At 42.3% G+C, this 22,742-nt stretch overlaps 1 protein-coding gene across 1 annotated transcript in view; it reads left to right on the forward strand.

Annotated features, from left to right (window-relative positions):
* Positions 1-6,267, forward strand: part of LOC134338486 (sialate:O-sulfotransferase 2-like) — a 243,766-nt gene extending 237,499 nt beyond the window's left edge. Inside the window, exon 8 of the mRNA XM_063034331.1 lies at positions 4,879-6,267. Coding sequence (XP_062890401.1) covers positions 4,879-5,231 — 353 coding nt within the window. The 3' untranslated portion in view covers positions 5,232-6,267. The remainder of the gene's footprint in view (positions 1-4,878) is intronic.
* Positions 6,268-22,742: the final 16,475 nt, after the last annotated feature.

A 22,742-nucleotide genomic window follows, 5' to 3' on the forward strand; every position in this document is an offset into this window, starting at 1 on the left:
TAGATGTTTCACAGCATCATACAAATATTTGTGTGAACTGAGTAAATTGAAAAGCAGCACTGAGTGGAAGGTGTGTGCAGCGTGGTGTACCAAATACCGAACAATTGGGATTTCCAAATAGGTGGACAGCAAATGCTGTCATTAGTTCTTCTGAACTGAATTGAATTGAATTGATTGACTTTATTTCTTACATCCTTCACATACATGGAGTAAAAATCTTTACCTTACATTTCCGTCTTAATGTGCAATGTGCAATTTATAGTAATTTATAATCAATAGTATTTTCAACAGGATAGGCAATATCACATAGAAATACAGTTGTGTTAGCATGAGTTAATCAGTCTGATGGCCTGTTGGAAGAAGCTATCCCGGAACCTATTGGTCCTGGCTTTTACGCTGTGGTGCCGTTTCCCGGAGGGTAGCAGCTGGAACAGTTTGTGGTTGGAGTGACTCGGGCCCATTTTTCACACCTGTCTTTGTAAATATCCTGAATCATGGGAAATTCACAACTACAGATACGCTGGGCTGTTCGCACCACTCTCTGCAGAATCCTGTGATTGAGAGAAATGCAGTTCTCATACCAGGCAGTGATACAGCCAGTCAGGATGCTCTCAAATGTGCCCCTGTAGAAAGTTCTTAGGATTTGGGGGTCCTCTATCTTGAGCCAGACTTTCAAGTTGTTCTTGGGTTTAGTTCATCTTTGAAGATCCTTCCTCTCCAGGATGTCTTTGAAGCTTCTGTCGGAGTTTCTGTAGCTTTGGGTTTTTATCGGATGGAGTTACTAGCCCCACGGTCAACCCTCCCCCTTTCACAGCCGGGCTTGAGATTGTTCACTGCAGAATTCAGTGTACGGTTCGATAGCATGAAATTGACCTGCATTTCTTCTTGCTGTGTATTAATCACGTGGATTTAGCCAAGTGTGTGGCCATATGTTTAGTAACTTGACAACTTGCCAGTTTTGTCACTCTAGATTGCAGAGGTGTAAGGGGGCAAGGAGCTGTAGAAGAAAAAAAAGGCTGGGAAGGTTGAAGCAAGAGTGAGGGTAGGTTACCTGAACAGGAAGGACATGTGTCTCTTAGCAAATAGGTCAGTAATTAAGGGTAATACACACAAAATGCTGGAGAAACTCAACAGGTCAGGCAGCATCCGTGGAGAGGAATAAACAGTCAATGAGATTCAGGCTGAGATCCTTCTAGAAAGTAATTGAGAGGAAGGCAGAATAAGAACATGGGGGAAGGCGGGGAGAAGCAATACAAACCGGCAGGTAATAGGTCAGAACAGGTGAGTGGGAAGGTCGGTAGGTGGGGGAGAGTGGAATGAAGTGAGAAGCTGGGAGGTGATGGGTGGAAAAGGTAAAGGACTGAAGAAGAAGGAATCAGGAGGAGAGGAGTGTTGAACATAGGAGAAAGGGAAGGAGGAGGAGCACCAGATGGCGAGGAGCAAGTGAGGAGAGGAGAAAGAGTAAGAGTTGAGCCAGAATGGGGAATGGAGAAAGAGAGAAACAACTAAGGATATCAATTTAAGAACATTGTTGTGGGTGAACAAGCCATTGTGCGGTTGACTGTTGAAAAATTGGACTGATCCACTAACATTATTTATCAATGTTAAAATTGAACTGCAACACACCAGAAGTGAAAATGTCCTCTATTCAAGGAGAAGGACACTTATAAAGATGAGATTGGACTAACAGTCAGAGGGAATCTCCACAAAGTCAGATGGATCCATTCTGAATCTGAATCATCACTGACATACACACAGTGGCCACTTTAATAGGTGTCTTCTGTGGCCATTGAGTGTATTTCTGTATGTTTGTGGTCTTCTGCTGCTGTAACCCATCAATGTGCAACATGTCGTGCATTCAGAGATATATTCTTCTGCCCACCACTGTTGTTATGAGTCATTATTTGAGTTACTTTTGCCTTCTTGTCAGCTTGGCCATTCTTCTCTGACCTCTCTCTTTTTGCACACAGAACAGCTGCTTGCTAATTTTTTTTTTGCAACATTCCCTGTAAACTCTAGAAGCTGTTGTGCATAAAAATCCCAGGAGATCAGCAGTTTCTGAGATTCTCAAACCACCCCATAAGAGCATAAGACCTAGGAGCAGAATTAGGCCATACAGTCCATTGAGCCTGCTCTGCAATTCCATCACGGCTAATCCCAGATTCCAATCTACCCCATACACCTGCCTTCTCGCTATATCCTTTGATGCTCTGACCGATCAGGAAACTGTCAACTTCTGCCTTACATATACCCACGGACTTGGTCTTCACCACAGTTTGTAGCAGAGCATTCCACAGGCTCACTACTCTCTGGCAAAAAAAATTCCAACTTACCTCTGTTCTAAAAGGTCACCTCTCAATTTTGTGGCTGTGCCCTCCAGTTCTGGATACTCCCACCATAGGAAACATCCTCTCCACATCAACCCTATCTAGTCCTTTCAACTTTCAGTAGACTTCAATGAGATCCCCCACCGCATTCTTCTAAATTGCAGTGAGTACGGGCCTAAAGCCACCAAATGCTCCTCATATGTTAACCCCTTTATTCCCAGCATCATCCTTGTGAACCTCCTCTGGATTATCTCCAATAACAACTCATCCTCTCTGAGATATAGGGCCCAAAACTGTTGACAATACTCCAACTGTAGTCTGACTAGAGTCCTCAGCATTATCTCCTTGCTCTTGTATTCTATCCCCCTTGAAATAAATGCCAACATTGGATTTGACTTCTTAACCACAGACTCCACCTGTAAATTAACTTTCTGGGAGTCTTGCATGAGGACTCCAAAGTCCCTCTGCACCTCTGATGTCTGAACCTTCTCCCCATTTAGATAATAGCCTGCACTATTGTTCCTTTTACCAAAGAGCATTATTGTACATTTCCCAACACTGTATTCCATCTGCCTCTTTTTTGCCCATTCTTCCAATTTGTCTATCTCCTCCTGCAATCGCATTGCTTTCTCAGAACTACCTACCCCTTCACCTATCTTCGTATCATCCGCAACCGTTGATAAACAATATGAAAAGTAGCGGTTTTAATACTGACCTGGGAAGGACACCGCTAGTCACCGGCTACCAACCAGAAAAGGCTCCTTTTATTGCCACACACCGCCTCCTGCCCGTCAGCCATTCCTCTATCCATGTCAATATCTTTCCTGTGATGCCATAGAATTTTATCTTGTTAAGCAGCCTCATGTGTGGCACCTTATCAAATGCCTTCTGCAAATGCAAGTAAATGACACTGCCTCTCCTTTCTCCACCCTGCTTGTTACTTCCTCGAAGAACTCTAATGGATTTGTCAGGCAAGATTTCCCTTTACAGAAACCATGCTGATTTTGACTTATTTTATCACTAGTCTTCGAGTACCCCAAAACCTCATCCTTAATAATAGACTCCAACACCTTCCAAACCACTGAGGTTAGGCTAACTGGCCCATAATTTCCCTTCTTAAAGAGTGGAGTAACATTTGCAATTCTCCAGTCCTCTGGCACCATACCAGAATCAAGTTATTCTTGAAAGATCATGACCAATGCATCCGTTATCACTTCAGCAACCTCTGTCAGGACTCTGGGATGTTGTCCATCTGGTCCAGGCGACTTATCCACCTTAAGACCTTTCAGTTTGCCTAGCACTTTTTCATCTGTAATAGCAATAGTACTCACTCCTGCTCCCTGACACACAGGAACCTCTGGCAAACTGCTGGCGTCTTCCATGGTGAAGACAGATGCAAAGTACCCATTAAGTTCGTCTGCCATTTCTTTGTTCCCCCATTACTACCTCAGTGGTCCAATATCAACTCTCACCTCACTTTTACTGTTTATATAATTGAAAAATCTTTTAGTATCCTGCATTTTATTATTGGCTAGTTTGCCCTTCTTTCATTTTTTTCCTTCTTATAGTGTTTTTTATTTGCCTTTTGTTGGATTTTAAAAGTTTCCCAATCATCCAACTTCCAGCTCATTTTTGCTATCTTATATGCTCTTTCCTTGGCTTTTAGGGAGTCCTTAACTTCCCTTGTCGGCCACGGTTGTTGACCCCTGCCATTTGAGAGCTTCTTCTACAGGACGTGTCTATCCTGTGCCCTGTGAATGGTTCCAAGAAACTTCAGCCATCTCTGCTCTGCTGTCATCCCTGTCTGGCACCAATAAATCATTCCGCGTTCAAATTCACTTCTTCCCCATTGTGATGTTTAGTCTGAACAAGATATTTGTATTAACAAGCAGATATACAGGTGTATCTAATAAAGTGGCCACTAAGTGTATGTCATGAAATTTGTTATTTTGCAGAGTAGTACAGTGCAATGCATAAAAGGTTACTATAATTTACAACAGGAAATATTTTTGAAATTGGAGCAGCATGGTAGCATAATGGTTAGCACAATGCTTTACAATACCATTGAGCTGGGTTCAATTGCCACCTCTGCCTGCAAGGAGTTTGCACGTTCTCCCAGTGACAGCGTGGGTTTCCTCCGGGCGCTCTGGTTTCCTCCCACAGTCCAGAAACATACTGGTCGGTCAGTTAATTGATCTCTGTGAATTGTTTTATGATTAGGCGAGGATTAAATCGGGGAATTGCTGGACAGCGCAGCTCGATTGGCTGGAAGGGCCTATTACGTGCTGTATCGCAATAAAATAAAAAATAAGTACATAGAGCATAGGGTAAGGTAGTGTTCATTGGTTCATGGTCCATTCAGAAATAGAATAGAAGAGGGGAAGAAGCACTGAACGTGTGTCTTCAGGTTTCTCTGCTTCCTCGCTGATGGTAGCAATGAGAAGAGGGAATGTCCTGGGTGGGGTCCTTAGTGATGGACACTGTCTTCTTTAGGCATCACCTGTTGAAGTGTTGGAAAATTTAATATCTGATGTTTCTGTTTGTTCAACAGAGTGGCCTGAGTTTGTGAGGAACTACGCACCCTGGTGGGCATCCCACACTCTTGACTGGTTAAAGTATGGCAAAGAAGTCCTTGTGGTCCATTATGAAGACCTGAAGCATGATCTGTTTAACCAGCTGAAGAAGATGATGTCTATCCTGGGCCTCAGTGTCTCTGATGACAGACTGCTCTGTGTGGAGAGCCAAAAGGATGGGAACTTCAAACGTTCCGGCCTCAGGAAACTGGAATATGATCCCTACACTCCTGAGATGAGGAAAATGATTGACTCTTTTGTTAAGACTGTGGATGTGGCCCTCAAACTGAGAAACCTAACCGGTGTTCCTGAAGATTACGCTCCCAGATGATTTTGTTGGTAAATGCTATTGGGACATGGCTGTGTTCTCTCCTTCCCCAGCCAGTACTCCTTCCCACCCTTTGGGTGGCTTCTTTTACTATTCTGCAGCTATTAGCTTTCTGGGTGCTTCTAGCTTCTAGAGTAAAGTTCTCCGGATACAGCTGGGGGTGCCAGTAACTGTGCTAGGAAGCAAACTTTAGGAAGTGAAGTGTTACCGGAGTCGATGGCTGCCTGGAGTTTGCCACAACGTGGAAGGAGCTATCAGTGTGGCTTGTGGGCTTTGTGGTGTGCAGGGGCTGGACTTTGCCCTTTGCTACTGCTTTTAGTGCTGTGCTTGGACTGTCAAAGCTGGGGCTGAGATGCAGAGAAAAGAGGAGCCTGTGATTGGTTGGAATGAATATGAGGGGGAAATCAAACAAGAGCTGGCCTGCCTTGTACAAAGGAGGAGGGGGGAAGAGAAGGGGCAAACTGAGAGAAAGCATGTATTTCTTAATTTCAACTAACACCCACCCATCTGGATCACACCAAAGTTGCTGGCCAGTGGATATCAGGATGCAAAACTACCTTGCTGTGGTTGAGAACATAGTCACTGCCTTGCTCTTTCACATCTTCCTCAAAATCTGAATTGATTTTGGGCTGCTGTTTAGAGTTCAGACCTGCTGAGTGGGACAATCAACATATTTAATGTGACGAGACATCACCAGCCTGTTTCCTACTCTTTTCAGATCACAGTTAACCATTTCTCTCCTTCGTTATCTGATAACCTGTGGTGACTTGTATCAGAAAGAAATTTCGGTATTTTATGAACACAGTAGCAGATCTTACCTCACAAGCATGAAGCAGACTCTTTGTTGTGGAGCTTTGTTGGGTTGTTTACAATCCAGTTTGCCAAGGGTGGATCAGTGGAGGAAGAATGGGGCTCTCTTGAACCAAGACATTTTAGGGCCTGGGAGCACTGAGAGTGAACCAAAGTACTGGGAAACAAAGAAATTGATGTGATGAATCCTCGCCTGTGATTAACCATATCTAGAGCGATAGAGAGAGAGGGAACGAGGGAGAGAGAGAAGGGAAGGAGGGGGGAGAGAGAGAGAGAGGGTGGGGGATGACACACAGCACTGAGGAAATTTCTCAAATCGGTACAGGGATCCTGGGAATTGTAATTACTAAATGTTCATTTCTGCAAGATTCTTAAGAAATAAATCAGGATAAAGGAAAACAAAAGCTCTCCGGCCTAGTTTGGTTCAAACAGGGGGAGGGTAACCCCCTTGTTTGATTGGGGTCAATGACTTAGCTAATTCAATAAAGCATTCATTTCCATTCAATTTTCTTTGAGAAGCTAAATGAGTGGTTTCAGAGAGTAATTAAATTAAAACTATATAAAACTGAAGATAAATTGAAAGGATACAGTGGACAAAATGCACTCCCGCTGTGCTATAATTTTTTAGTTAAATGCTCTGATTAATTACATTCATTTGAGAATCATAAATGAAAAGATTGTATTATAGTTTAGTTGGGTTTGCAGAATAAATGGCTTAGCACTGCCGAACTGTGTATTGGATTTAGATTTCCCAAAAATTGCTTGATCTTTCCCCTATTCCTAACAAACAACTTTTTCAGAAACTGTCCAGTTTTGCACAGAGCCCTGTACCTGGAACTAGAATAGCAAACATTCAGATTCAGATTAGTTTGTTATCACATTCACCAGAGTGCAATGAAATTCCTCACTCATGTGAAACTCACAGAGTAAACAGTTACTCATGGTAATGATAAATAGAACAATAAGTACACTGATGATCACAAAGCAATGAGATGGTTCACAGTATAGCAGTGCAAACTGAAGTAATATAAAGAAAAATGCCAAAATGGTGATGACAAAAAATTCAGGTTCAAGAACGTGCGTGGCAGTACCACTGGGAAGGGGATGTGAAAGAGGTGATTGGGTCAGAAGACTGCAGTGGGGAAGAAACTGTTCTTGAGTCTGGTTACCTGGGCTTTCTAGCTCCTGTATCTTCTCCCAGAAGGTAGAAGAGAGAAATGGAATAGCCAGTGTAGCAGGCATCCTGGGTGATAATATTCACTTTCATGATCCATCACGCCATGAAGTTAATTTTTAAAACTTCAATCATAAATGTTAACACTGCTTAGTAACACACAAAACGTGGTGGAGGAACACCAGCATTTTGTATGTGTGGCTCTGGATTTCCAGCATCTGCAGAATCTCTTGTGTTAATTCTGCTTATCTTTGTAGATGTTACCTGACTGAATAGGTATCTTGTTGGTACAATCTCCTTACAGACTGCGGAGGAAGTGAACCTGGGTCACTGGTTCTGAAATAGTGTTATGCTAATAGCTACACTACACTATCATGCCGCCCTCAATCCCCAATTTGCATCAGATGAAAGAAGAGTATTGAGTCCGCTGCCATTATAGCCAATCTTTTCTGTTAGTTATTGTCCCCAGCTCATTTGGAAGTTCCCTAAGACATGAAGGAGGGCAATGATTTGTCCTCGGTGAAGCAAACTGGAAGACTAAAAGGAGTGGGGAGGAGAACATGTGGCTGACGTTGGTATCTCGTGGCAGCTGGTGGAAATTTCAAAGGTTGATGTGTTGGATACAGAGGTTCATGAGGTGACAGGTGAAGACCAGGAGAACTGTTCTATCTGATGAGAGATGGGATGAGAGCAGAAGGAGATGGGAGAATGACTTAATCAACCACAGCAGAGGGGAAGCTACTCTTCTTGATGAAAGAGGACATTTCAGATGACCTGGAATGGAAAATCCCATCCTGACAGCAGATTTGGCAGAGATAGAGAAACTGAGAGAAAAGAATGACATCCTTACAAGGTATATAATGAAATGAAGTATGGGAGTCAATGAGGTTACAGTAACTCTCTATCTCAAAGTTTCTTTTCTGAGATAGAGACATAAAGCACTACAGCACCAAAAGATACTTTGATCAGGTACTTTCTGTCAGAGATCAGGAAGAAGGAGGAAGGTGTCAGAGATGGTCCATGAGAATTTGAGTGTTGGAAGTTAGAGGTGAAGGTGATAAAGTTGATGGTGTAAAAAACAGCGCAGTGATGAATGGAAGGATTCACTCAGAGATGGCAGGTTATGTTCCTCACTGTCTCTCGAAAATATATTGGAGGTTATACCCCGGCCCAGACTGCCTTCATCAATTAAATGGGATTTTCTCAAAGAGGGTAGGATTTTATTGCATCAGCATTGCAGATTTCTCTATGCTGTTTCATTCCAGTCACAGCTTGAGGTTAGTGTGGTGGCCCAGGAAAATTCAGGACCTTTTTAATAAGTAATCATCCCCATGCCATAGACATAAGACACATTTAAAAGCACAACAATGCACAGATGTGTGATTTATAGTGCAATGTCAGTCTTGTGCACCAGTAAAATTCCTGTGCAGAAGTGAACCATTCCACCACTGTTATCAACGGCAACCTGAAAGAGGAATAGCATCACCTGACAAATTAGAGATCAAAGCAAATAGAAGCATGAATCTGATTGTATGATTAATAATTCTAGTTACAACAGGTGGTAGGTGGTGCAACAAGAAGAATCAGAGTGTCTGTTAAGACTAGCCAATGAGATACTTCCAATTTGAACAAAAAGTCTTTAGGAATAGAAGGTGTTGCCAATGAAAGGAGACGGCTAATAGTTCCTCTGTTTGTTGCTAGTGGTGATTCTCTGAAGATGTTCATCAAGGTTATTTTGCTGATAATGCTGGAATTGGGAATGTGTTGGATAAGAATGTGGTAATCAGAGAAATCCCAATCTCTCTTATAAATACTGTGACTCAAGGGTGTGGGTCAATAAATTGGGGTGCACAGACATAGACACGCACATTTAATTTTATAGAGCTTGCATTCAAAGTCCAAATTCAGCTTATTGTCCTATGCACAAATCCGTGTGTGCGCAGGTATAATAGAAAGCCTACTTGCAACAGCACCACAGGAACATAGCATCAATAAGCAACATTCACAGGAGAAACACAAATTAAACATACATTACACACAATCTTTGCAAGAAAGAAGACAATTGGAACCAAAAATAGTCCATCATAATACAAAGTGATCAGAGTAGTCATTTTAAAACGCAAACACGAGGAATTCTGCAAATGCTGGAAATTCAAGCAACACACATCAAAGTCACTGGTGAACGCAGCAGGCCAGGCAGCATCTCTAGGAAGAGGTACAGTCAACATTTCCAGCCGAGACCCTTCATCAGGACAGAAGGGCCTTGGCCCAAAACGTCCACTGTACCTCTTCCTAGAGATGCTGCCTGGCCTGCCGCGTTCACCAGCAACTTTGATCGAAGTAGTCACTGAGTTGTTATACTGAGGCAATGATTAGGGTTGTGCAGGTTGGCTTAAGAACTGAAGGGAAGTAACTGTTCTTGACCTTGGTGGTATAGGACTTCAGGCTGCTGTACCTCCTGCCTGATAGTAGCTGTGAGAAGATAGCATGGCCTGGATGGTGGGGATCTTTGATAATGGATGTTGTCTTCCTGAAGCAACACCTCCTCTAGATACTGATGGTAGGGACAGATGTAAAGGCAGAGTCCTTAATTCTGTGCAGTTTCTTGCATTCCTGTGTCATCACCAATAAAAATATCTTTCACGAGCCAGCCTGGCAGGTTCCCAGAGTAGGAACACTACAATCCAGAAACGTTCAGTCTCAATGGACTTCGACAGCAGTCCCACACAATGGGATGTAGGGAGAGAATGGACAGGTGGTACATCAATGGTACGACATAGGCCAGATAACAACAACCCCTCCGTAGCTCTGGTTCAGGTCGAAGCTGATATTTTACAAGGGGTATCCTGGTAGCCACTGATAGACCTGTTGGCCACGTACCCAGTAAGTACCATTAATGGGATTTGGAGGCTAGAGACATTGCATGTACTGTCCCATCCCTTAATGGTTACAGTAACATACTCCATCCTTATCTTTATGAAGAAGCTCCAGAGCAGGGGAGGTTATACTTGTATATTCTAAATAGATTGATACTATCCCTCAAAACAGTTTCATTGGCAAGAGTCATTTCTATGGACAGTGCAGTCCTGTGCTCCCTTTACAGTTCTAATTTTGTTATCACAATAAAACACAGAATGAAACTCACTACGATCCAGGGGTATAAACACATTGACAAGCCACCTTCTCAATGTGTCAGGGCTGTCTAGAGCACACCCAACAACCTGACCAGTTAGTTTGTGATGCATCTTCATAGCTAAGGTGAAGAGAAGGGTTAGGAGTATTAGTGTTGTGTGATACTTCCGCATTTAGGTGGAAAAAAGTAGCAAACAGCAAAGATCAAGAGCTCAATCCATCTGCTGTTATCATTAGCATTGTTCAGGTCACCTTTCCCCTGGTCCATGGCACTGCTGGCTCGACATGCAGGGCATGTATCCACATCAGCTTTCCTTGGACCTTTAAAGCAATATTTGGGATCAGCAACACTTGGAATGGACCTTCCTAGAGAATCTCCAGGCAGTTCTTTCATTGGTAAGCTCTCACCAGCACTCAATCTCCCGGCTGGTAGGTTCGGACACTCTGCAGCTAGCACAATCTTTCGGGCTTCAAACCCCTGTTGTTGGAAACCTTTAAAAGCTTATATTAGCACTATACAGTACAATAATGCAACATGCTTCCACTCATAACATGGATGTCCATCTGTTTAATTAAAAAGGGAGGGCTGACTGACAATTCTGGATGCCCTAAACAATCCCATGCTGAGATAAGCCTGTTACGCAGTTGGGAGTGCAACGCGTTGTCATGAGGGCAAGTGAAAGCACCTCCCCACTTTAGCTTGGTCTCGTTGCACAATCTGGCACCACAGTAGCACAGCAGATAGCGTGAGACTACTATAACACAGAGCATCGGAGTTCAAAGTCCAATTCCATCATAATCTGTAAGGAATCTATACATCCTCCCTGTGGAATGTGTGAGATTTCCCCGGGCACTTTTGTTTTTATCCACTGTCCAAAGGTGTACCTGTTAATATAATTGGACATTGTACATCACTCTGTGCCTAGGTTAGGATTAAATCAGGGTTATCGTGAGCTGCTGGGGAATGCAGATCGAAGGGCTGGAAGAGCCTATTCTGCGCAGTATTGATGAATAAATGTTAAATAAAGTAATAAATAGATTTAGCTAACTTGCATTTCAGGGCACCGTTCTGTGTTTCAGCTGCCCGGGAAGATTGGGGACGGTAAGGGCAGGTGAATTTACACTTACACTACAAGCCTTTCGCCAACTCATATAACTTTACCCATAAAGTGAGGAGTGTTATCACTTGAGACTTTCTTGGGGATCCCAAACCTAGGAATAAATTCTCATAATAAAATTATCAACAGCTACGGCATCATTTCTCTGAGTTGGATAAGCTTTGACCCATAAGGATAACAAATAAAATAACAAGTACATCATCATGACCCATACATTTAGGTACAAATAACCTCCAGAGAGAGGGCCCAGCGGTGGCGGTACCAGCAGTCTCTTTTGGGATTATGTCTCTGGCAAATCATACATTTGCTGCTACTTTTTTTGCTATGGTCAAGAATCTGTCATTTTCACTTATCCATAACCCTTTATAGTTTTGCACCTAGTGTGCTGTAGTTTATAAAATCCTTTCAGCCTCTGATGCATAAAGTTGTAATTGTATTAGTTCATCATAAGAATTTGGGAAGTATTGGCAACTGGATCACACTGGAGTGCTACGTGCCTGTAAAGATCTGCTGTTGCTGCCTTAGCTAAGGAGTCAGCAGGGAAAAGTATCTGGTTCATCTTCAAACTCTGGTGCTAATTGTTTCTTTTCAAACATTGAGGTAGACACTATTATCTTTTATCTGTTCTTTCTGCATCTTTTCATTCTATAACTTTTGCTCACTTTCTTTTTTATTGCAGGATTCATCAAACCTTTTTTGCATTTCACATTTACATTGAACAATCACAGGCCATCCTACAGTCTTCTCCCACTTTTTGTTCTCTAACAATGTCTGCAGACACTCACTTAGTTCATTCTTCCCATACAATGTACTTCTCAACATACTTAATGCTTTCTGGTCCATAATGTACAAACATGCACACTACTGGAGTCCTTAAGAGGCTGGGACAGGGGACTTTCACAATACCATTCATGCACACACAATCAGGGCATGCACGCCCACAGATACATACATGTCAGAATTCCTCTTTTGTTTTTAACCCATTCACTTACCGAATTTTTCTGTGCTTTGTAAGGGACCCAACCTGGACCAAGGCAACTTTGTTTGGGACATGACCCAGACCACGAGAACATCATAGACATGATCCCAACCACATCAACCTTGTGTGGAACACAACCCATATCACAGCAAGTGTTCTAACGCTGCAGCTTCCCTATATTGACGACTAAGGTGTTGGCATACCTTGACTATTCCACACAGGAGGAAATTTGTGTTCCAGTAGTAGACTCAGACCCTTCCTCAGATATGAGCATGTTGAGGTTTAGGACTAGCTGGCTACAAGAAATGAATTTCTTTCTCCCGTATAACAAAGTCAAGGGTTAGCCATCTAGGTGGAACCCTCAAAAAACTGTCATCTCCGATAATAAAATAACTAAAATGACTGAACCCAGAACACACACACTCTTACGCCTCAAAACATATTGTTATTTTACTTGTACACAAGGAGAACAGCATGGGCCCAGTCATCCACACCATTCTGACATCTGAACAGAAAACTGCTGTTTTTATACAGAATTGGTTTATCAGTTATGGATATTAACCATTTGGTAAATTGTATATGTTTGAATTCCTTACTTGCAAGATCAATCACCATTCAGAATAGAGGTGTTAAAAGTCATTTGAAACTTTAAGCTGAGAACCAATGATATTTTGAAGTTAGCAAAGCAATTGTCCCTTATAGCACAGAACCAGATTCTTCGGCTTAGTTAGTCCATGCTGAACTATTATTCTGCCTAGTCCCATCGACCTGCATCCAAACCATATTCCTCCATACCCCTTCTATTCAAATGTCAGTACAAATTTCTTTAGATGTTGAAATCAAACTCACATCCACCACTTCTGCTGGCAGCTCATTCCACAGTCTCACCACACTCTGAGTGAAGAAGTTTCTCCTCAGGTTCCCCTTAAACATTTCACCTTAACAATCCCACCTTAGTCTCACCCAACCTCAGTGGAAAAAAGCCTGCTTGTATTTACTCTATCTATGGCCCTCATAATTTTGTATACCTTTATCAAATTTCCCTTCATTCTTCTACACTCTGGGGAATAAATTCCTAACCTATTCAACCTTTCCTGTAACTCAGGTCCTCAAGTCCCAGCAATGATGAAAGGAATTTTGTTCACAGATCTGTACAATCAATAATACTAGAGATTCTGCAGATGTTGGAAATCCAGAGTAACCCAGACAAAAAGAACTCAGCAGGTCGGGCAACATCAATGGAGATGAATAAACAGTTGATGTTTCAGGCTGAGACTCTTCATCAGGACTCCTTCCATTCCAGATTGTGAAGGTTATTTTTATCTAAGCTTGTTTGAACTTGGGTTAGTCAAATATTCTTGTTATTTCTCTATTAGCTTTATTTGTCATATTTACATTGTGTGTCACTTGTGCCGAGGATGTGCTGGGGCAGCCACAAGTGTTGCCAACATATTCACTGAAGGAAACTTCAGTTTTCTATTATTCCTAAGGTTTGCTTAACAGAAATTGGGTTTGTGAAGATGTATACATCAGGATGTGCTTTATCAACCACAGCTCAGAATTCAATACCATCATCCCCTCAAAACTAATCAATCAGCTTCAAGACCTTGGCCTCAATACCTCCTTGTGCAATTGGATCCTAGATTTCCTCATTTTCAGGCCTCAGTCAGTTTGGATTGGCGACAACATCCCTCCCAAAATCTCCATCAGCACTAGTGCACCACAAGGCTGTGTGCTTACCCCCCTGCTCTACTCGCTTTATACATGACCGTCTGGCTAAATGAAGCTCCAATGCTATATTTAAGTTTTCTGATGACACCACTATCGTAGACTGAATCATAGGAGGTGGTGATGAATCAGCATTTAGGAGGGAGATTGAAAATCTGGCTGAGTGATGTCACAACAACAACCTCTCACTCAATGTCAGCAAGACCAAGGAGTGATTATTGACTCACAGAAGTCCATGAGCCAGTCCTCATCAGGGAATCAGTGATGGAGAGGGTCAACAAAATTAAATTCTTCAGTGTTATCATTTCAGAGGACCTGTCCTGGGCCCAGCAAGTAAGTGCAATTATGAGCAAAGCATAGCAGTGCCTCTACTTTCTCAGCAGTTTCCGAAGATTTGTCATGTCATCTAAAACTTCGTAAAACTTCTATAGATGTGTGGTGGAGAGTATCTTGACCTTCTGCATCACAGCCTGGTATGGAAGCGCCAATGCCTTGAATGGAAAATCCTACAAAAAGTAGTGGATATGGACCAGTCCATCATGGGTAAAGCCCTCCCCGTCACTCAGCACATCTACTATACATGGAGCGTTGTCGCAGGAAAGCAGTCTCCATCATCAAGAACCCCCACCACCCAGGACATGCTCTCTTTTCACAGCTGTTACAAGGAAGAAGGTGCAGGAACCTCAGGACTCACACCACCAGGTTCAGGAACAGTTAGTTCTCCACAACCATCAGGCTCTTGAACCAGAGGGGATAACTTTACTCGCCCCGTCACTGTACTGGACTCACTTTCAAGGACCCTTCATCTCATGTTCTCAATATCTATTGCTTATGTTTTAATTATTATTGTTTGTTTCTTTTGGTATTTGCACAGTTTGTTGTCATTTTCACATTGGTTGTACACCCAGTTGGTGCGGTCTTTCATTGATTCTATTATGGTTATCGGATTTATTGAGTATGCCCACAAGAAACTGTATCTCAGGGTTGAATATGGTGACATATATGTACTTTGATAATAAATTTACTTTGAACTTCGAACTTTGCTCTAAAACTTCCAGCTTAAGTCGCACCTTTTTAACATAACTGAAAAATTCTAAGTCACTTCACAGGAGTCTTACTAATCCAAAGATTGATGCTGATCTTTACATGGTGCTACTTGGAATTCTTGACCTAAAGCTTGTACAAAGAAGTAGGTTTTAACGGAGGAAAGGGCCACGGGCCATTCAATAGTTTTGGGAAGGGATGGTAGAGCCTGGGGACTTAACAAAGGAGGTAGCGGTTGGTGATGTCCAAGGCGTTCTTAAAATTCTTGAAAGCGCTGTCACTGGTGGATGGGGCTATAAAGAGAGCTTTTGGCAAATTGGCCGTCATAAATCAGTGTAATGAGTACTGGAGTTGAGATATTATGTTGAAGTTGTATAAGATGCTAGTGAGGCCAAATTTGGAGTATTGAGTGCAGTTCTGGTCTCCTATCCAGAGGAAAGATGACAATAAGAGTGAAAGAATACAGAGAAAAATCGATAAGCCTGTTGTTAGGACTTGAGGATCTGAGTTACAGGGAAGATTTAGTAGGTCAGAACTTTATACCCTGGACCATTGGAGAATGAGTGGAGACTTGATAGAGGTATACAAAATTGAGAGGTATAGATAAGGTTAATGTAAGCAGGCCACTGAGGCTGCAGAGAGACTAGAACTAGTGGTCATAGGTTAAGGGTGAAAGGTGAGATATTTAAGAGAAACATGTGGGGGAACCATCTCACTCAGAAGGTGGAGTGAGTATGGAGCAAACTGCCAGCAGAAGTGGTAAGTGATTGGAAGAGTTAAGAGAAGTTTGGATAAGTACATGGGTATGGAGGGCTATGATCCAGGTGTGGGTTGATGGGAATGGGTAGAATAACAGTTCAGCACAGACTAGAAGGTTTGTTTCTGTGCTGCAGTGTTCTATGACTCAACAACTGTGAGTCAAATATGGAGCAACATGGCTTTCTCAGGGTGTTTCTTAGTTGAGAGGAGTTTAAAATAATGGGTGAACATTGAAAAATGAAGACATTGCTTAATCGAGAGCCGATGGAGGCCAGCAAACCCTGGGCCTTGTGCAAGTCACCACTAGAGCAGATATTGCTTAACTTCAAATTTACTTAAGAGCAGAATTAGAGAGGTTTGGCTACCATTTGGTTAGAATAGTCAAGTGCATAGAGAAAGCATGGGTGAGAGACAGGATAGGAATGAAGCTGGTGATGAAAAGGAGACGTTTGTGAAGATGGCACAGAAATGATTCATGTAAGGTTGTCATGGTAGCAAAGGTGGAAAATGCATTGTGATGGAAAAACAGTCCTGCTCATTTATTGAGTAGTTTACAAAAGAAATTTATCAATACATGACCCAGCAAATGTGTAGTTCTTAGTAGTGTGTACATATGAAGTTAGATGAGGTAAGTACCTGTGGATTTTGAGAACATTTGAAAAGGAAGCAGTTAACACCTTTCACTATGTACCTGTAATTACTCTGAGTCTCAACCTGCTGTTCAGCCAGTAAAGTCGTCTTCAAAGTGACTTGGTATTTTATTTGAAGTTTTTTATTTATGCTGATTTGATTTGTATAAAAACAAAACACAGGTCTTCCTCACATTATGTACAGCTCGAGCATACGCACACACATTTGGGAAGTCAGTGAGGTGTAGTTGCTTGATGCTGTGAGGCTGCAGGCATCATCTGTTGTGTGCGAATTCCATTATTGCTGCATTTCTGATTTGCAAACAGTTTGGGTTACAAGGAATTCGTGGAAACAAAGTCCTGGGAGGAGCTCAGGAAGGCAGTTTGAAGTGAAGGACCAAAGATGCTGGCAACAGCAAGTCACACAGCAACTGAATGAAGCTGTTGTTTGAGTTAATAATTATTCATCAGAAAATGCAAGAAATATTGATCTAATCCTCTCTGTGTATGCTGCCTAATCAGAGTATTTACAGCAGTGGTATTTTTGATCTGTGCAGTTGGGTGCTGAAGAATGCAGCCTTAAAACATTGTGTTTCCATGAGCACCTGTTTTGTTCTTTACAGTGTAGAATGTTGTACTGGTATGGATGGTGAATAATTGCTCTGGAGAAGGTGTAATTCATGCAGACCTCATGCCACCTTGATGATCATCCCAGAATCCAAGAGCAACTTGAGTTGCTTGGACATTGTGGCAGCTCTGATATCACACTGATATCAGAAGGCTGCTAATCCTTATTGCAATGCCAGGAATATTATTACAATGAGTTGTCTGATCCCTAATTTCTTTTGAGCTTGGCATTTTGCCTGATATTCACATCCATCCAGCTACAAAAATCAGTTTAAATTTCCCTTGTACAACCTGCACATAAGCAACATTTGTTCATCATGAACCATTTTTCATTTCGAGTTCTTAACTTTTTCCTGCAGGATGTATAGTATCTTCTAATGTTGCAACAGAAATTGAAATTCTAAAAGAAATTGGACCATGTTCCGTAAGTACTTAAAAACAGCCTACTTTTTATGCTGAAACATTAATGACTGGATTTTCATTTTCACTCTGAAAGCTTTCTATAATCAAAATTGAAGAGGTGTTTGATTTTGAAGATGCTTTCTACATTGCACTGGATTTGTAAGTGCTCTTGGATAGTTCATTGTTGAGTGTTGGTTAGAATCAGTGAAATCTGTCCTGGTTTATCAGAGATTATACTGGTGTAGAGAAAAGTAAATTAGTGAAACATTCTTCAGGTCTTATGTAAAAATTGAGCTCATTAGAATGAGAATCTTAATTCAGAGAGTATTTTGTAGGTTACTGATTCCTTGCTTACAGATGTGGAACATGAAGTAGGCATTAAACTATTATTATTGTGGTTAGCAATGAAAACGGCTGTTTATGTTCAAAATTATGATATGGTTAAGGTGTGAAATTATTACAGGAACATGAAAATAAAAAATGAATTCCCATGATGCGGGGTATCTAAAATAAACAAAATGCCCAGCAAATCATGTAGCATCTGTGGGAAGAGACACAGAGTTGATGTTTCAGATTGAAGACAAAGTTCTGACAAATATCAACTAACTTTCTCTTACCACAAATATGTTCTGAATTGCTGACTTTTAAAAAGTTGGACTGGCAGTAAACTAATTAATGGATGCACTGAGTATTTCACTTCCTATTTCAAGCTTAAGCTGTTTTTCTCTACCATTGAGGAATAAGCAGAGCGGCTATTGTGGGAGTAGCGATTGTGGAAGAGGCTGAGGGTTTGAGTAGGAGCCTTGGCTCAACAAGCTTTGGCGAGAACAGATGGAGGCTAAGTGTGCTGAGTCATTTGGAATCGTATGTTTGATTGTAGCACTTAAGCTGAAGATGTTAGAGCCAAAGGTATAACAAGCTCAGAGAGTAGAGGCTGAGAAAGTGACATACTGTAGGTAAGTGTGAAACACAAAGAGTTCAGAGAAAAGGCGCAGGTAAGAACATGTAGGCTTTTTTTGTTGTTTGTCACTCCTTAGTCCTTAATTCATTGTAGGCAGGTAAGGAGGTAGAATGCTCCACCTGCAAGATGTGGGATTTCAGGGTACACGACAGTCTCTTTGTTGACTACATCTGCAGTTATTAGACCCAACCTCAGTTCCTGACTGACAAAGTCAAGGAACTGGAGTTTCAGCTGGGTATTCTCAGAACCATCCAGGAGGTTGAAAACATCATGGATGAAATGTTCACTGAAGTGATCACACCCAGAGTGCAGGCTCCAAATTATAGATGGCTGGCCACGAGAAAAGCTAGATGAATGAGCAGTCAGTGCAGGTTTCCCTGTGCCATTCCTCTCAGTAACAAGTATATCCCTTTGAAATGCCGGGTGAGGAGGCGGGGTTGATCTATCAGGGCATAGCAGCAGCAGCAGCAGCCAAGCCAGTAACACTGTGGCCGGCTCTGTGGCTCAACAGGAAATCGAAAAGTCAGACAGAACGAGACTGATAGGAAACTCGACAGGAGGATGGACAGGAGATTGTATGGCCACGAGAAAGGCACTGGGAGGTGTGCTGCCTCCCAGGTGCTTCGATCAAGGATGTCTCAAAGAAGCTGTAGAATTTTCTCAAGAGAGAGGGTGAGCAGCCAAGGGTCATGGTCCACATTGGCTCCAATGACTTCAGTAGAAGGCAGAAAAAGCCCTGTGCAGTGAGTCTTAACCTTGCTTTTATATTCCAGTCCTCTTGAAATGAATGCTAATACATTTGCCTTCCCCACCACTGACCCAACCTGTAAATTAACCTTTATGGAATCCTGCATGAGGACTCCCAAGTCCCTTTGCAACCCAGATTTTTGAATTTTCTCTTCATTTAGAAAATAATCTACACTTTTATTCCTTCTACCAAAGTGCATGACCATACACTTCCCGACACTGTATTCTATCTGCCACTTATTTGCTCATTCTCCAACTCTGTCTAAATCCTTCAGTAGCCTCTCTGCTTCCTTAATTCTACCTGCCCCTCCACGTATCTTCATATTGTCTGCAAACATGGCCACAAAGCCATCTGTTTTGTCATCCAAAAAACTGACATATAGCTTAAAAAGAATTGGTCCCACATCGGCCCCTGTGGAAGACCACTAGTCACTGGTGGCCATCAAGAGCAGGTTCCCTTTATTCTCACTTTTTGCCTCCTGCCAATTAGCCAATGCTCTATGTGACAAGAGACCTAGGCGAGAATGGTAAGAAACCAAGTGCTGGATTATTCGAGTCTAGAAATGAGACACAATTTTGAGACTGGGATGAGAACAAGATTCTTGACTAGATGCTAAAATGAGAATTCAAACAAGACAGAAATCCTAAACACAATCGTAGACTGAACCAAAGTTGAACTGACTATTGAGCACTGAACCTGCGTTCAGGCACTCTTTAAATATCAAAATCCTGGTGCTAAAATGAGCCATTAATTAGCAGAGTAAGCCTGAACTTTTAAAGGGTTTCACTCCTGGAGAACTGGAGCATCTAAATTCCGGAGGCTGGCACATTCGGATACATCCATAACAGGACTCCTTCTGATTCCTGATGACCTTGGCTGTTCGGGGTGATGTTGACAGCAATCATGGATCAGTGCCAAGTCCAAGGTGTCCCCTTCTGGAACCCAGCACCGTTCTTCAGCTCCATCCAAACCCTAGCCAGTCAACGACAAATAGCAAAACACCTCGAACAGTTTGTGAATTCAGAAGTTTCTTTATAGATAGAAACATAGAAAACCTACAGCACAATACAGGCCCTTCAGCCCACAAAGCCGTGCTGAACATGTCCTTACCTTAGAAATTACCTAGGCTGACGCATAGTCCTCTATTTTCCTAAGCTCCATGTACCTATCCAGGAGTCTCTTAAAAGACCCTATTGTATCCGCCTCCACCACTGTCGCCGGCAGCCTATTCCACGCACTCACCACTCTCTGCGTAAAAAACATGTGACCAACTAACCTCATAACCCATACATCTTTGAGGTGACAGAGAAAATGCGAGGACCCAGAGGAAACCCACACAGTCAAAGGGAGACTGTGAAAACTCTTTGCAGACAGCAGCGGAATTGAACCTGAGTCACTGGAGCTATAATGACGCTACACCAGCGTCCTTCTCAGTTTCTTGCTGCTGGGCTCTGAAATGACAAACCTCATTTTGTATTGCAGTTAGTAAGCCCTAATTGTGGAGATAGCACTCTGGCCCATGAAGTGATGTTGAAAACAAATGTACCTGGATCTCTTCTGACACCTGGAACTTCTACCATACTGCTAGTGTCTTCCACAGTGAAGACTGACGCAAAACACTTATTCAGTTCATCCCGCCATTTCCTTGTACTCCATTTCTACCTCTCCAGTGTCATTTTCCAGCAGTCTGATATCTACTCTCACCTCACTTTTACTCTTTATATATCTGAAGAAATTTTTGGTGTCTTCTTTAATGTTATTGGCTAGCTTACCTTTGTATTCCATCTTTTTCCTCTTTATGACTTTTTCAATTGCCTTCCGTTTTAAAAGCTTCCCAATCCTCTAACTTCCCACTAATTTTTGTTCCATTATATTTCCTCTCATTGGCTTTGACTTCTCCAGTCAGCCACAGTTGCATCATTCTGCTGATAGAATATTTCTTCTTTGAGATGTATCTATCCTACACCTTCTGAATTGCTGCCAGGAACTCTAGCCAATACTGCTCTGCTGTCATCCTGCTAGTGTCCCCTTCCAAACAACTCTAGCCAGCTCCCCTCTCATGCCTTTGTAACTCTCTTTACTCCCCTGCAATACTGATACATCTGACTTTAGCTTCACCCTGTCAAATAGCAGGGTGAATCCTATCATATAATGATTACAGGTCCCTCAGGGTTCCTTTACCTTAAGTTCTCAAATCAATTCCAGTTCATTGCACAACACCCAACCCAGAATAGCTCATCCCCTAGTGGGCTCTACCACAAGCTACTATAAAAAAACATCCTGTAGGCTTTCTACACATTTCCCATCTAGGGATCCAAGACCAACCTGATTTCCCCAATCTATATGCATATTGAAATCCCCCATGACTATTGTAATATTGCCCTTTTGGCATGCATTTTTATTTCCCATTGTAATTTGTAGCCCACATCCTGGCTACTGTTTAGAGGTCTGTATATAACTCCAATCAGGGTCTTTTTACCCTTGTAGTTTCTTAGCTCTAACCATAAGGTTCTACACCTTCCAATCCTATGTCACCTCTTTCTAAGGATTTGATTTCATTTTTTACCAATTGAGCCACCCCATCTCCCTCTGCCCACCTGCCTGTCCTTTCAATACAACGGGTATCCTTGCATGTTAAGCTATAATCTTCTTTCAGCCATGATTCAGTGATGCCCACAATGTCATACATGCTCATCTCTAACGCTACAAGTTCATCTACCTTATTCCGTATACTGCATACATTCAAATATAACACCTTCAGTCCTGTATTTATCACCCCTTTTCAATTTTGTCCCATTTTACATTGCGACTCATCCTGTTGACTGCAATTTTGCCCTGTCGTCAGCCTGTTCTTGCTAGCAGCCTCACTACACTAAAACAACAAAGGAGCTGCTCCATCCTCAGTCCTATCACTCCAGTTCCCATCCCTCTGCCAAATTAATTTAAACAACCCAAAACAGCTCTAGCAAACCTACCCACAAGGATATTGGTTCCCTCAGATTCAGGTGTAACCCATCCCTTTTGTACAAGTCATACCTTCCCCAGAAGAGATCCCAATGATCCAGAAATCTAAACCCTTGCCCCCTGCGCCAGTTCCTCAGCCACACATTCACCTGCCAAATCATCCTATTCTTATGCTCACTGGCACAGGGCACAAGCAGCAATCCAGAGATTACTGTCCTGGAGGTCCTGCTTTTCAACTGCCTACTTCGCTCTCTAAAATCTCCCTTCAGGACCTCCTCACCTTTCCTACCTATGTCATTAGTGCCAATTTGTATCAAGACTTCTGGCTGCTCATCTTCCCCCTTTGGAATGCCGTGGATTCAATGCAAGACAGCCCTGACCCTGGCACCAGGGAGGCAACATACCATCTGGATGCCTCTATCTTGTCCACGGAATCTCG

This window comes from Mobula hypostoma, chromosome 27, assembly GCF_963921235.1.
Source record: "Mobula hypostoma chromosome 27, sMobHyp1.1, whole genome shotgun sequence".
Taxonomy (NCBI): Eukaryota; Metazoa; Chordata; class Chondrichthyes; order Myliobatiformes; family Myliobatidae; genus Mobula; species Mobula hypostoma.